Below are 13,522 nucleotides of genomic sequence, written 5' to 3'. Positions count from 1 at the left end.
CTAGCTTAGATTTACAATCTCCATGCTTTTCTCATGGTCAACTTTATGTGGCCTGTTCAAGAGTTGGAACAGCCAAAAATCTGTTTGTCTTTGCACCTGAAGGAAAAACTAAGAATGTCGTTTATCAAAAGGCTCTCGAATAAGTAGTAGAAGATTACTTCACATTACTTGGCCAATTTAGTTAAATCTGTGTGGAATATCTCTGGTGTTGAAATATATGTTGTAAAATGCTTCTATTAGCTTAGTTTTTGCCTTTTAATAATTACATTTCTATCTATTTGTTTTGTGGTTTTTTTGTGCAGAATAAATTTTTGTTAACACATTCTATTTTGCTAACAGCAGTTATTACCCCGGGCGAAGCCGAGTAGTACAGCTAGTTCCTTATAAAACAGTGTTCCAGGAAAGCTTTTTGCTATCAAGGGATAAAGCAGAGAAAGATTCCGAAAATACTTAGATATCGGTGATGGTCACTGTTCTTTGAAGGAGTTGTCCCATCAGGAAAACCCACTTCGTATAGCCTGTGGAAAGCTGCTGTAAGGGGGACTCTAGCCCTGCAGTACTCATTGCACATTTTATTGGGTTGTCAGGATCTATCATGGTTGTCACTGGGTGACCACTCCATATTAACATAAATTATATATTTTTATGAGATCATTGTGCACTAAATCACTGCTGGAAAGTATTGCACAGGGGAGCAAATGACTGATACCATTTTTTCTTTATCTAAAGCGAACATTCACCCCATTTCCATTACTTTTTCACAGATGATTGCTGCCAATGTCCTTTCTAAAGAAGAATTTCCTGACTTTGATGAAGAGACTGGCATTCTGCCCAAGGTTGATGATGAGGAAGGTTTGTTACCACTGTACCTTGCTCTTTCTTTACAGATATTGAATTCCTTGCTGTCTTCCTGCAATGTATTGCTTCTTCCGTTATCTTCTGTGTTTAGTAAAACTTATTATCTTTTGGGACAGATGAGGATTTGGAAATTGAGCTTGTAGAAGAGGAACCACCTTTCCTGAGAGGGCACACAAAGCAGAGTATGGACATGAGCCCTATTAAAATAGTAAAGGTATGAAATCTTGTCACTTTAACCACTGGCGAGACAAACATCAATGCCCCCATCATGTGCCAGACATCCTATTCCATTAACTTTTATTTATTTATTCATTCCAGAATCCTGATGGCTCCTTGTCTCAAGCTGCCATGATGCAGAGCGCTTTGGCAAAGGAGAGAAGGGAATTGAAGCAAGCACAGCGGGAGGCCGAAATGGACTCCATCCCCATGGGCTTGAACAAGCACTGGGTGGATCCTTTGCCTGATGGTTTGTAGTCACTTCTGTGTATTTTTGCTTGCTGCGAGCTCAGTTATAGAAAAGAGGACTTTATTATTAAATGAAATCTGTCGCCAGGTTTTTGCTGCCTAGTCTGAGAGCAGCATAATGTAGGAAAAGAGACCCTGATTTCACTAATGTGTCACTTACTGGGCTGCTTAGTGTAGTTTTTTTTTTTTTTTTATAAGCAGGAGATTATCATTAGAAGACTAAAGGCTGAGTCACACATAACGATATCGTTAACGATATTGTTGCAACGTCACGCTTTTGGTGACGTAGCAACGATCCCGCTAACTATCTCGTTATGTGTGACAGCGACCAACGATCAGGCCCCTGCTGGGAGATCGTTGGTCATTGGGGAATGATCAGGACCATTTTTTGGTCGCTGATCACCCGCTGTCATCGCTGGATCGGCGATGTGTTCACTTGTAACCAGGGTAAATATCGGGTTACTAAGCGCAGGGCCGTGCTTAGTAACCCGATATTTACCCTGGTTACCATTGTAAAAGTTAAAAAAAAACTGTACATACTCACATTCTGATGTCTGTCATGTCCCCCGGCGTCCACAGGGTTAAAACTGCTTTCGGCAGGAGCGCTACTAATGCACGCGCTGCTGCCGAGAGCTTCCCTGCACTGACTGTGTCAGCGCCGGCCGTAAAGCAGAGCACAGCGGTGACGTCACCGCTGTTACTGCCGGCGCTGACACATTCAGTGCAGGGAAGCTCTTACTAAGCGCGGCCCTGCACTTAGTAACCCGATGTTTACCCTGGTTACCCGGGTGCTGCAGGGGACTTCGGCATCGTTGAAGACAGTTTCAACGATGCCGAAGTCGTTCCCCTGATCGTTGGTCGCTGGAGAGAGCTGTCTGCCCAGCGACCACACAATGACTTACCAACGATCACGGCCAGGTCGTATCGCTGGTCGTGATCGTTGGTAAGTCGTTTAGTGTAACGGTACCTTAAGGCTATGTGCACACGCTGCGGAAAGGTGTACGGATTTCTTTATCGCTTCATTGGGGGACACAGGACAACCATGGGTGTATGCTGCTGCTGCTAGGAGGCTGACATTATGCAAAAAAGGCGTGGCTCCTCCCTGGCAGTATACACCCACCGACAGGCACCAAGTACCTCAGTTTGTGCTTAGTGTCTGTAGGAGGCAGACCTGGATCTTCAGATCCGCTGCTAGCCTTGATTCCTTTACAGGTTTTTGTTGTTTTTATTAATGTTTTGGTTTTTCTTTTTTCAGATCACAGCATTCAGGGATTCAGGGTGCAATCTTTCACTCTGCCTCCCCAGGAGGGCAGCTGAGCGAGCAGTGTGGTGTCTTCCGCATCGCAGCTCTCAGACCGCCGGCAGGACATTATCCCCTGTCACCCTCCCAGGTGCTCCAGGGTTTTTATGGTGGCGGTCCTTGCCAAACAGTCCCCCTCACCCCTCTCCTCGGAGAGGGTTGAGAGGAAGACGGTGGTCACCAGCGGTGACCCTCCCCCTTGTCTTTGGGGTCGAGGCCGTCTTCTGGACGAAGGATTCCGTTTCCAGCGACCCCTCTCTCATCGGGCCCCTGGACGATCCTCTCTCCCTCTACCTGTGGAACCGGAACATGCAGGTACCAGCGCTTCAGCAGCCGTTCCCCCCCGCAGCAATGTACAGCGCTCTCACACAGAGTCCCGGCCGTTTTTACTTTCACTTTCACCGCTGCAGCGTCCACGTCCCCTCCTCGGGCGCGCTTTTTCGGCGCTCTTTTCCTCCTCCACTCAGGAGAGCTCTTACATCTCAGGCATGCCCTTGCCTTTTGGTGCGGCTCTATCAGGAGCCTTGTCTTATTCCTCACAGCACAGCTCCGACCCTTCTTCACCGCTGGCACTTCCTGCCTCAGCAGCTCCGTGCACAAGAGATATCGTGCGTTGGGGGACACAGATCTCTGCTCTGCGGTGCGGTAGGATTGCAACGCTTTTTTGGCCCCTCCCTCGGTATTATCCATACCACTGTAGGCCCCTTAGTCTTTTCTGTAGTATAGTGCTGCAGAATATCCTTATGTCCAACTCTTCTGGAGCTTTCCTTACCAAACCTACCATAACTCACTACGCCTGTGCTCGTTGTAAGATAAAGTGGTCAGTAGGCCAGTCGTCGCCTCTCTGCCAGTTCAGCAGTCCTCCTGCCATGTCTGCCCCGCAGGAAGCTTCTGACTCTCGGGATGGGGGCGCTCTCCCTCCCCCTGAGTGGGCCGTTGCTATCTCGCAGTCGGTCTCTGATTTGACTAAGGTGTCTCATTCCCTGGTCCAGGCGCTTGAACGTCTTCCACAGCTTCCTTCAGCCACCAGTGCTCCGACCGTCTCCCATGGCGAGTCGGCCGCACCTGACCCTGAACCACAGGGAGACAAATCAGCCAGCCGCTCTAGAAAGAGGACTCTGTCTGGCTCTTCGTCTGGTTCTCCGGGTCCCTCCGCAGTGCTCAAATTGCTCTCCTCCTCCCAATTCTCCTCCTCGGAGGAGGACATTGGGTCTGATGTGGATTCCCAGTCCGGTTCTGACTCCGATTCAGACCAGACTTCTAGCATGCAGGCTGTCGTAGATAGTCTTATTTCGGCTATCTCGCAAACCCTCAAACTAAAACAAGATGAGGTTTCCTCCCAGGATTCCTCTGTCTCCTTTAAGAGGGTGAAACGTCCCTCTCGCTCCTTTCCTACCCATGATGAGTTTGAGTCTACCCTGTCTAAACACTGGGAACATCCTGAAAAACGTTTTTCGGGTAGAAAACATCTGGACGTGCTCTATCCCTTTAGCGCCGATCTTCTCTCCAAGTGGGCTGAGGCTCCCAACGTCGATCCGCCGATCTCCCGTCTTTCCTCCAAGACGGTTCTCTCCTTACCGGACGGCGCGTCGCTTAAGGACGCATCGGACAGACAAATTGAGGCTATGGCCAAGTCAGCTTTCGAAGCAACGGGTGCTTCCCTCTGCCCCAGTTTTGCTTCCACCTGGGTGGCTAAGGCCATCTCTGCCTGGGCCAAGATCCTCCATCGGGGCATTTTGGCTTCAGCCTCCCCTACCGAGCTGGCTGACCTCGCAGACCAGATTAACCACGCAGGGAAATACCTTCTCACTGCCTCTCTAGATGCAGCAGCCTGTTCAGCCAGAGCAAGCAGCAACATTGTCGCTATTCGCCGCTTTCTTTGGCTCAAAGCATGGAATGCAGATGCTATTTCCAAAAAGTCTCTCACTAACTTGGCGTTTCAAGGTTCCAGGCTTTTTGGTGCTCGTCTGGATCAAATTATCTCAGGCGCGACTGGGGGCAAGAGTACCTCTCTCCCCCAGTCCAAGCCAAAGCGCTTCTTTAACCCAAAAAGGTCCTCGAACATTTCGCCCCTTTCGTCCGTTTGCAGCCTTCCCAGGTCTTCCGGACCTCGTTCCAACAGATACCGTTCCAAGTGACGGGTCGCCCCCACCTGGGAGACTTTCCAGGGTGGGAGGCAGGCTTCTTCTCTTCAAAGACACCTGGCTGTCAATGATCAGCGATGCCTGGGTCAGAGAGATTATTACCTCCGGGTACAAGATCGAATTTTCTACCCTCCCAGAAAATCGCTTCTTTCTCTCTCGTCCCCCAAAGCAACCGTCCCATTTACCCGGCTTGCTTCAAGCCGTAACGTCTCTGGTCGCCGCCAGAGTCGTAGTTCCCGTTCCTTCCGAATAACGTTTTTCCGGGTTTTACTCTAACCTTTTTTGTAGTCCCAAAGAAGGACGGGTCTCTTCGCCCTGTCCTAGATTTGAAACTTCTCAACCGCCACGTCCGACCTCGCCACTTCAGAATGGTATCCCTGTGGTCAGTGATCACCGCCATGGAACCCGGGGATTTCCTCTGCTCGGTCGACATCCAAGATGCGTACCTTCATGTCCCCATCTGCGTACGGCATCAGAGATTCCTTCGGTTTGCTATCGGGGACAATCACTACCAATTCACGGCTCTCCCCTTCGGTTTAGCGTCTGCCCCCAGGGTCTTCACCAAAATCATGGCTGCGGTCATGGCCCTCCTTCGTTCCAGGGGGATCCTCGTTATCCCCTACATGGACGATCTGTTGATCAAAGGGTCCTCTTGTCTAGACTGTGCCCACAGTCTCCAGGTCTCCCTGGACACACTGACCCGTCTCGGCTGGATTATCAACAGGACCAAGTCCTCTCTGATTCCGTCCCAACGACTGTCCTTCCTGGGCATGTTGTTCGACACGAACTTAGCTCGGGTCTTCCTCCCAGAGGACAAGTTCTCAGTACTCCTCAAGGCGGTCCGCCTTCTCAAACGCCCAGATCCTCAGTCACTTCGTTTCTGCATGGGCGTCCTGGGAAAGATGGTGGCCTCCATGGAGGCTGTTCCTTTCGCCCAGTTCCACACCCGCCCCCTCCAACTATTCCTCCTATCCACCTGGAACAGGTCCTTGGACTCCCTGGACCGTCCCGTCCACCTTCCTCTCCAGGTCCGTAAGCCCCTAACCTGGTGGACGCTGTCCTCCTCTCTCCTGAGAGGAAGATCATTTCTTCCCCTTCAGTGGCAGGTCATCACCACTGATGCCAGCCTTCTCGGGTGGGGAGCAGTCTTCCGACAACACACGGCTCAGAGCCGTTGGACCACCCAGGAAGCTCTCCTTCCCATCAACCTTCTGGAGATCAGGGCAATCTTCCTTGCGTTAATCCGCTGGCAGTCTCTTCTGTCGAATCTTCCCGTCCGCATCCAGTCAGACAACGCCACGGCCATGGCGTACTTAAATCACCAGGGCGGGACTCGCAGCGGCCAAGTAATGGCAGAAGTGGCAAAGATTCTTCGGTGGGCGGAACGCCACGTTCCGGCCATATCAGCCGTTCATATCCCCGGGGTCGAAAACTGGGCAGCCGACTTTCTCAGTCGCCAGGACCTGGCAGCGGGCGAGTGGTCTCTCCACCCCGCAGTCTTCAATCAAATTTGCCTCCACTGGGGTACGCCAGACGTCGATCTTATGGCGTCCCGGATGAACCACAAGGTCCCTCAGTTTGTCGCCAGGTCCCCGGATCCTCTTGCCGTCGGCCACGAAGCTCTGGTAATTCCATGGTCCCAGTTTGTTTCCCTACCTGTTCCCGCCCCTCCCCTTGATTCCAAGGGTGGTAAAGAAGATCAAGTTGGAAGGGATTCCAGTCATACTGATAGCGCCGGACTGGCCAAGGCGGCCGTGGTATGCCGAGCTCGTAAACATGCTCGCGGACACTCCTTGGAGACTTCCGGATCGGCCAGACCTCTTCTCGCAGGGACCTCTCTTCCACCAGAGTTCTCAGTCGCTGAGTTTAATGGCATGGCCGTTGAGGCCGCAGTCTTAAAAAACTCTGGTCTCTCTCCCCAGGTCATACAGACCATGATCAGAGCCAGAAAACCGGCTTCTTCCCGTATCTACCACAGATACTGGAAAGCGTTCTTCCGGTGGTGTGAAACTAATTAAGTTTTTCCAATGTCCTTTTCTCTTCCGGATCTTCTCGGTTTCCTCCAGTCTGGTCTCGATTCGGGTTTATCCCTCAGCACACTCAAGGGACAAGTGTCTGCTCTGTCGATCCTCTTCCAGAGTGATCTTTCCTCCATTCACCAGGTTCGGACTTTTCTACAAGGAGTTGCGCATATCGCCCCTCCTTTCCGTCCTCCCTTGGAACCTTGGGACCTTAACCTGGTCCTTGGTGCTCTTCAGGCTGCTCCCTTTGAGCCTCTTCATGACGTGCCCTTTTCCCTTCTCTCTTGGAAGGTCGCCTTCCTCATTGCCATTACATGTATCAGGGGGGTCTCCGAGTTGGCAGCCCTGTCATGCCGTTCCCCCTTCCTGATTCTTCATCAGGATAAGGTCGTTCTTCGACCGGTTCCCGAATTCCTTCCCAAGGTGGTCTCGGCTTTCCACATCAACGAAGACATTGTCCTTCCATCACTTTTCCCTTCTCCGGCTCATCCTTTGGAGAAGTCCCTTCACAAGCTTGACGTGGTCAGGGCCATTCGGGTCTATCTTTCTAGAACCGCTCCTTTCCGTCAATCCGATTCTCTCCTTGTCGTTTCCGAGGGTTGTCGGAAGGGCTTTCAAGCGTCTAAATCCACCATTTCGCGCTGGATTCGCTCGGCAATTTCAGAATTGTACCGTGTTCATGAGGCACATCCTCCTCCGGGGGTGCGAGCTCACTCCACCAGAGCTGTCGGAGCTTCTTGGGCTGTTCGCCACCAGGCCTCCGCCTTACAAGTTTGCAAGGCCGCAACCTGGTCGTCTTTGCACACGTTTACGAGGTTCTATCGGGTTCATACCCAAGCCTCGTCCGATGCATGTCTTGGTAGGAAGGTACTGCAGGCGGCGTCGCACACCGGCCGACCTGAGACCTTTTCTCATTTCCTTTCTACCCACCCTTTTTCGGGACTGCTTTTGGACGTCCCATGGTTGTCCTGTGTCCCCCAATGAAGCGATAAAGAAAGAGGGATTTTTGGTACTTACCGTAAAATCTATTTCTTGGAGCCTTCATTGGGGGACACAGCACCCTCCCTACTTGTTTGTTCTGGTACCGTGTTTGGGGCCTGGAGGCCCTAGTTGAGTTGGTACTTTTACTGTTATGAGTTCTGTCGCTTCTCCTACTGCTTTTTGCACTAACTGAGGTACTTGGTGCCTGTCGGTGGGTGTATACTGCCGGGGAGGAGCTACGCCTTTTTTCCTTTTTTGCATAGTGTCAGCCTCCTAGCAGCAGCAGCATACACCCATGGTTGTCCTGTGTCCCCCAATGAAGGCTCCAAGAAAGAGATTTTACGGTAAGTACCAAAAATCCCTCCCTAGTAGATCTGCAGCAGATAAAAAAAAAAAAAAACAACTGTTTTTAATGAACACTGCAGCAAGCAGCCCAATAAGTGATACATTGCTGGAATCGAGATCTCTGCCCCTACATTATGCTGCTCTCAGGTGGGGTAGCAAAAACCTGGTGACAGATCCCCTTAACATCCAGACAATTCTGATTTTGGTGAACTGCACAAATCGCTTTAGTTCAGTATCTACAGGGATTGCTGCAGGACATTGCAGTTTCTTTGCTTAGTGCACAAAGAAAGCTGGTTTTCTACAATATAAATGGGAGTAGTTATGTCATCCTTTACATATCTCGAATGTTGCATTTTTTTTTTAATCATTCACTTGATTTATTCAGGATGGTAACCTTACTGTAGAAGTGAGAAATCCCTTTTAACATGTTTTGGTCACACATTTTGTATACTTGTATAGTTTCATAGTGTTAAAGAGGTTGTCCACTACTTTTATATTGATGGCCTGTCCTGAGGATAGGTCATCAATGTCTGATTGGCCGGGCTACGACACCTGGCATCCCCACTAATCAGCTGTGGCTGCCGGCAGGAATACTCATTTGCCGGGCTGCTCCATCTACTTGTAGTGGCCATTGAAATCAATAGGAGGCAGATGTGCAGTACCCTGTGTCGGACACTACAGGTAGACGGAGCAGCCCGGCAAGCAAGTACTTCCTGCCGGTGGCCATAAATGACACATCTAACAGCTGATCAGCGGGGGTGCCCGGTTGTCGGACCCCAGCCGATAAGACATTGATGACCTATTATGAGGATCGGTCATCAATGTAAAAGTAGTGGACAACCTCACTTAAGGTTGAAAGAAGACACAAGCCTTCAAGTCCCACCTCTTAGCTGCTGCTGCCACTGTGCAGATACACGGAGCATGGACGGTGCATCTCATGCTGTTCACAAACTGCCCAGTTTTGGCAAATGTCTGGGTAAGTGGAGACACTGGATATGTTTCGCATTTCTACGTTATGTGAGGAGCAGTTCCTGGCATTCTGCAGTGTGGACATGGTGGAATGCCTGACAATGCTGTACAATGCATTGTATCCTCAGTCATTGCACTGGTTCTTTGCAGGTTCTTGTCCGTCGGATGCTCTCTTGATATTGTACACTGCTTAGTACCTTGTCTATTGTGTTCTATAGCTGATGGCCGACAAATTGCTGCTAACATGAGGGGGATCGGGATGATGCCTAATGATATTCCTGAGTGGAAGAAGCATGCTTTTGGAGGTAATAAGGCATCTTACGGCAAGAAGACACAGATGTCAATCCTTGAACAGAGGGAGAGTTTACCGATTTACAAGCTAAAGGAGCAGCTGGTGCAGGTAATGGTTAAAATCTGACCTTTAAGTTAAATTAAAATAGTTGTCAACTACCGGACAACCCCAGCTTAATTAATCCAGGACTCTAATTAAAATTAGAAACTGATTATACACCCCTCCTGCATTTCTGCCTCTCCAATAATGTTAGTGTTCTTTGAAAGTGGCTAAAGATTCTTTAAGAGCAGATGATAAAATGGAAAAGGCTTCATCTGACAAGTGGCTAGCACATTCCATACTCTGCGAACATTGACACCGCTGCAGGAGGTGAGTATACACTGTTCTTCATTTTGGTTCCTGAATTGATTAAGCTAGGGTTGTCCAGTAGTGAACAACCCCTTTAAAAAAAAAAGTGACTATTCAGGAGCTCAAAGATGATTTGTAAGCCAGTAATGTGAGGTGATGCTTGCTTTTTATTTTCTTCAGATCTTGGTGTTTGGCAGCATTTTAGCTGAGCCCCATTAAGGCAAACTGATCTGTGACTACAGTTTAGCCGCAGTGTCTCCAGGGGCCTAAGGTAACAGACACGCCCCTGTCTCGTCTCATCATTGGTTCATGATTCTATTATGTCCCTCCCCCTGCAGCTCTGCCTCTTCAGATTGGCTGCTGTGGCTAAACCCCAGCTCAGCAGGAAGTGAGAGCAGGAGAACTGATTATGTAGCACAGCTAAAGAAGGAATCCATATAAAATAATGAGGGAACTGCTCACATACTGTGAAGGAGTTGTCGACTGCTAGGACAACCACTTCTCAAACTAAAGGTACCATCACACTAAACGATATCGCTAGCGATCCGTGACGTTGCAGCGTCCTGGCTAGCGATATCGTTGAGTGTGACACGCAGCAGCAATCTGGATCCTGCTGTGATGTCGCTGGTCGTTGAAGAAAGTTCAGAACTTTATTTGGTCGTCAGACCGGCGTGTATCGTCGTGTTTGACACCAAAAGCAACGATACCAGCGATGTTTTACACTGGTAACCAGGGTAAACATCGGGTTGCTAAGCGCAGGGCCGCGCTTAGTAACCCGATGTTTACCCTGGTTACCAGTGTAAAATGTAAAAAAAACAAACAGTACATACTCACCTTCGCGTCCCCCGGCGTCTGCTTCCCACACTGACTGAGCGCCGTAAAGTGAAAGTGAAAGTACAGCACAGCGGTGACGTGACCGCTCTGCTGTTAGGGCCGGGCTCAGTCAGTGCAGGGAAGCGGACGCTGGGGGACGCGAATGTAAGTATGTACTGTTTGTTTTTTTTACATTTTACGCTGGTAACCAGGGTAAACATCGGGTTACTAAGCGCGGCCCTGCGCAAAGCAACCCGATGTTTACCCTGGTTACCCGGGGACCTCGGCATCGTTGGTCGGTGGAGAGCGGTCTGTGTGACAGCTCCGCAGCGACCAAACAGCGACGCTGCAGCGATCGGCATCGTTGTCTGTATCGCTGCAGCGTCGCTAAGTGTGACGGTACCTTAAAAGTTCGGCCCTGATTAAATTAATAAAGCCTATACCCGCCTCTCGTGCCGGCGCCGTGTCAGCACTCGCTCTCACCGGGGCTGTGATGTGGTGGTGTGATGCCGGCGCCCAATCACAGCTGGCGTCACTGGCCTGTCTTTGTAGGAACTGAACATGAAGAGGGAGCCGGGAATCGGCTGATCTGATTTCCTCTTCATGTTCAGTTTGTCCGAAGGCAGAGAGACACCAGCTCTGATTGGGCGGGGGCATCACGTGTTGTGCCACCACATCACAGCCCTGGCACCACGAGTGGACAACCCCTTTTAATCACTTGGCTGAGCTTTGATGATTTGTGTAGTCATACAAATTTGCATTCACTGACAGAGAAATACTTGTGACAAAGGTATTCCTATCTGGTTAGCGAAGGCTGTATGTCCAAGATAATAAATGGCGCATCAGGAACGGTTCTGATCTCATATGATCAAAGCTGATATTTCAGTTGGGATTTCATGCAGCTGCAGCAGATGTTTTTTATTTATTTATTTTATTACTAAAGGGCTTCATTGTAAGGATGAGCATCAGATGGGGATATAAAATGTTTCCCTGCTCCTTCTAAAGCTGTGTGCTGCTGTCATCTCCGCATCTATGATTCCTTTAGTACTGGTCGTAGCAACATGCCCTTATGGCATTCATTATGACATGATATATTTGATTGGAAACCTGGGGATTACAATGTTGCTGGCTCTTGACAATAGAAGGCTGTCTATAGGAACACTAATCTTAGAATGTCTAAAGGGAAATCCCATCTGACAATGTGGGGCTTATTCTCGTTACAAGGCTCTTTCCAAATATGTGTAACTAACAAAACGGAGGATTTGTCTCTCGATCAGAAAGGCAATACAGGCTGATTCACTAACACTGACTGTTTTTGTGTGCGTTAGTGTATGATACAGTTGTAATGAAATGAAAGGGGTTCCACTTACGCTTCATTGGGGGACACAGAAACTATGGGTGTACACTGCTGCCAACAAGAGGCTAACACTGAGAATTACAACCTAAGAAAAAAATAAGTTAATGGCATATTGGTAACCTATCCCTAGGATTGGTCATCAATATCTGATCATTTGGGATCAGACACCCCTTCTCTCTCACCAGTAAACTGTTATTTTCTTCAGGTGCCGTCAGAAGTGAACGCTTTGAGTGGAACTGAACAGCACAGCTCCATTCACTATCATAGCTGCTGCTCCTATTAAGAAATACATAAAAGTCCTCACTATGTCCTGATCAGGCAGCCCCTTCAGCAGTGTTATACAAACATAAATGTTTTATACTTTTTTTCCCACAAGGCTGTTCACGACAACCAGATTTTGATTGTCATTGGAGAAACCGGTTCAGGAAAGACCACCCAAATTACACAGTATTTGGCTGAAGCTGGTTACACGACGAGGGGTAAAATTGGATGCACTCAACCCAGAAGAGTGGCTGCAATGTCTGTGGCAAAGCGTGTGTCTGAAGAATATGGATGCTGCTTGGGTCAAGAGGTGGGTTGTTACTATATTTCTCCCAAAATGTCAATTTATTTACTTTTTGCTTCTAAAAATCAACCCCTACATTGGATGGTTAACAAAGGGCAAAGGCCAGCTCCTCCTTTGTTTTCTTTCCTTTCACACTGTATTCAGCTTGATGCCACACATCTCTATACTCTATATGACAAGCCTATCCTGTTAATACCGGTATTTGTCCCTGTAGGTTGGCTATACCATTCGGTTTGAAGACTGCACTAGCCCAGAGACGGTCATTAAATACATGACAGACGGTATGTTACTTAGAGAGTGTCTGATAGATCCGGATCTGACTCAGTATGCCATCATCATGCTTGACGAAGCTCATGAAAGGACTATCCACACTGATGTGCTCTTCGGGCTTCTGAAGAAGGTACGATATAACAGTAAATATTCTGGGGTTCTTTTTGGCTCTGTATTTACGCTCCATTGCTGTATTAGTTTTTCATATTTTATAGTATTATTTAGGATAAGTTAAAAAGAAGTTGTTTCTCTAAAATTAAATTTCAGATCTGTCCCAAGTACAATGAGTCCCACATTATTGTAAAGTTCATGCTCCAGGACCAAGACCATGCTCCAGACATTAAAGGGATTGTTTCTAGATGACAGCTTGCTGATTTCTGGTACCCCCACCACTCCATTCATTTATACCACCAAGTACAGTGCACCGGAAACTCTGCCAATCCAATAAACAATACATTTAGTGGTGCGTGCACGTGTGAACCACCTCTCCATTATAAGTGGAACTCTATTTTCTGGATCAGTGGGGAGCCCAGCAGTCAGACCCCAGCAATAAGCATCTTGTCTCCTACCCTCGTATAGGTGATCACTTTCTTGGGACAGCTCCTTTAACAGCACATGGATGTTCCAACAAGTGTTGTGCGTCCTTTTTGCAATCGCATCTCCCAGAAATCCCTGAAAAAGCCAATCCATAAATCCACAAGGCCCCATGGTGGATGATTTATTTTGACAGAGAGATTGAGTAACTTTGTTATTGTGGCGCATTACATACTTTCTGTTACATGACCTGAAGTTGT

General features: G+C 48.7%; 1 protein-coding gene across 1 annotated transcript in view; it reads left to right on the top strand.

The window, feature by feature from the left end:
* Positions 1 to 13,522, top strand: part of DHX8 (DEAH-box helicase 8) — a 53,950-nt gene that overhangs the window by 32,988 nt on the left and 7,440 nt on the right. Inside the window, exons 10-15 of the mRNA XM_077252081.1 lie at positions 765 to 852; positions 975 to 1,072; positions 1,177 to 1,324; positions 9,302 to 9,483; positions 12,270 to 12,464; positions 12,673 to 12,858. Coding sequence (XP_077108196.1) covers positions 765 to 852; positions 975 to 1,072; positions 1,177 to 1,324; positions 9,302 to 9,483; positions 12,270 to 12,464; positions 12,673 to 12,858 — 897 coding nt within the window. The remainder of the gene's footprint in view (positions 1 to 764; positions 853 to 974; positions 1,073 to 1,176; positions 1,325 to 9,301; positions 9,484 to 12,269; positions 12,465 to 12,672; positions 12,859 to 13,522) is intronic.

This window comes from Ranitomeya variabilis, chromosome 4 (assembly GCF_051348905.1).
Source record: "Ranitomeya variabilis isolate aRanVar5 chromosome 4, aRanVar5.hap1, whole genome shotgun sequence".
NCBI classification, from domain to species: domain Eukaryota; kingdom Metazoa; phylum Chordata; class Amphibia; order Anura; family Dendrobatidae; genus Ranitomeya; species Ranitomeya variabilis.
The sequence above is the reverse complement of the archived record's forward strand: the minus strand, read 5'-3'. Positions and strand labels throughout refer to the sequence as shown.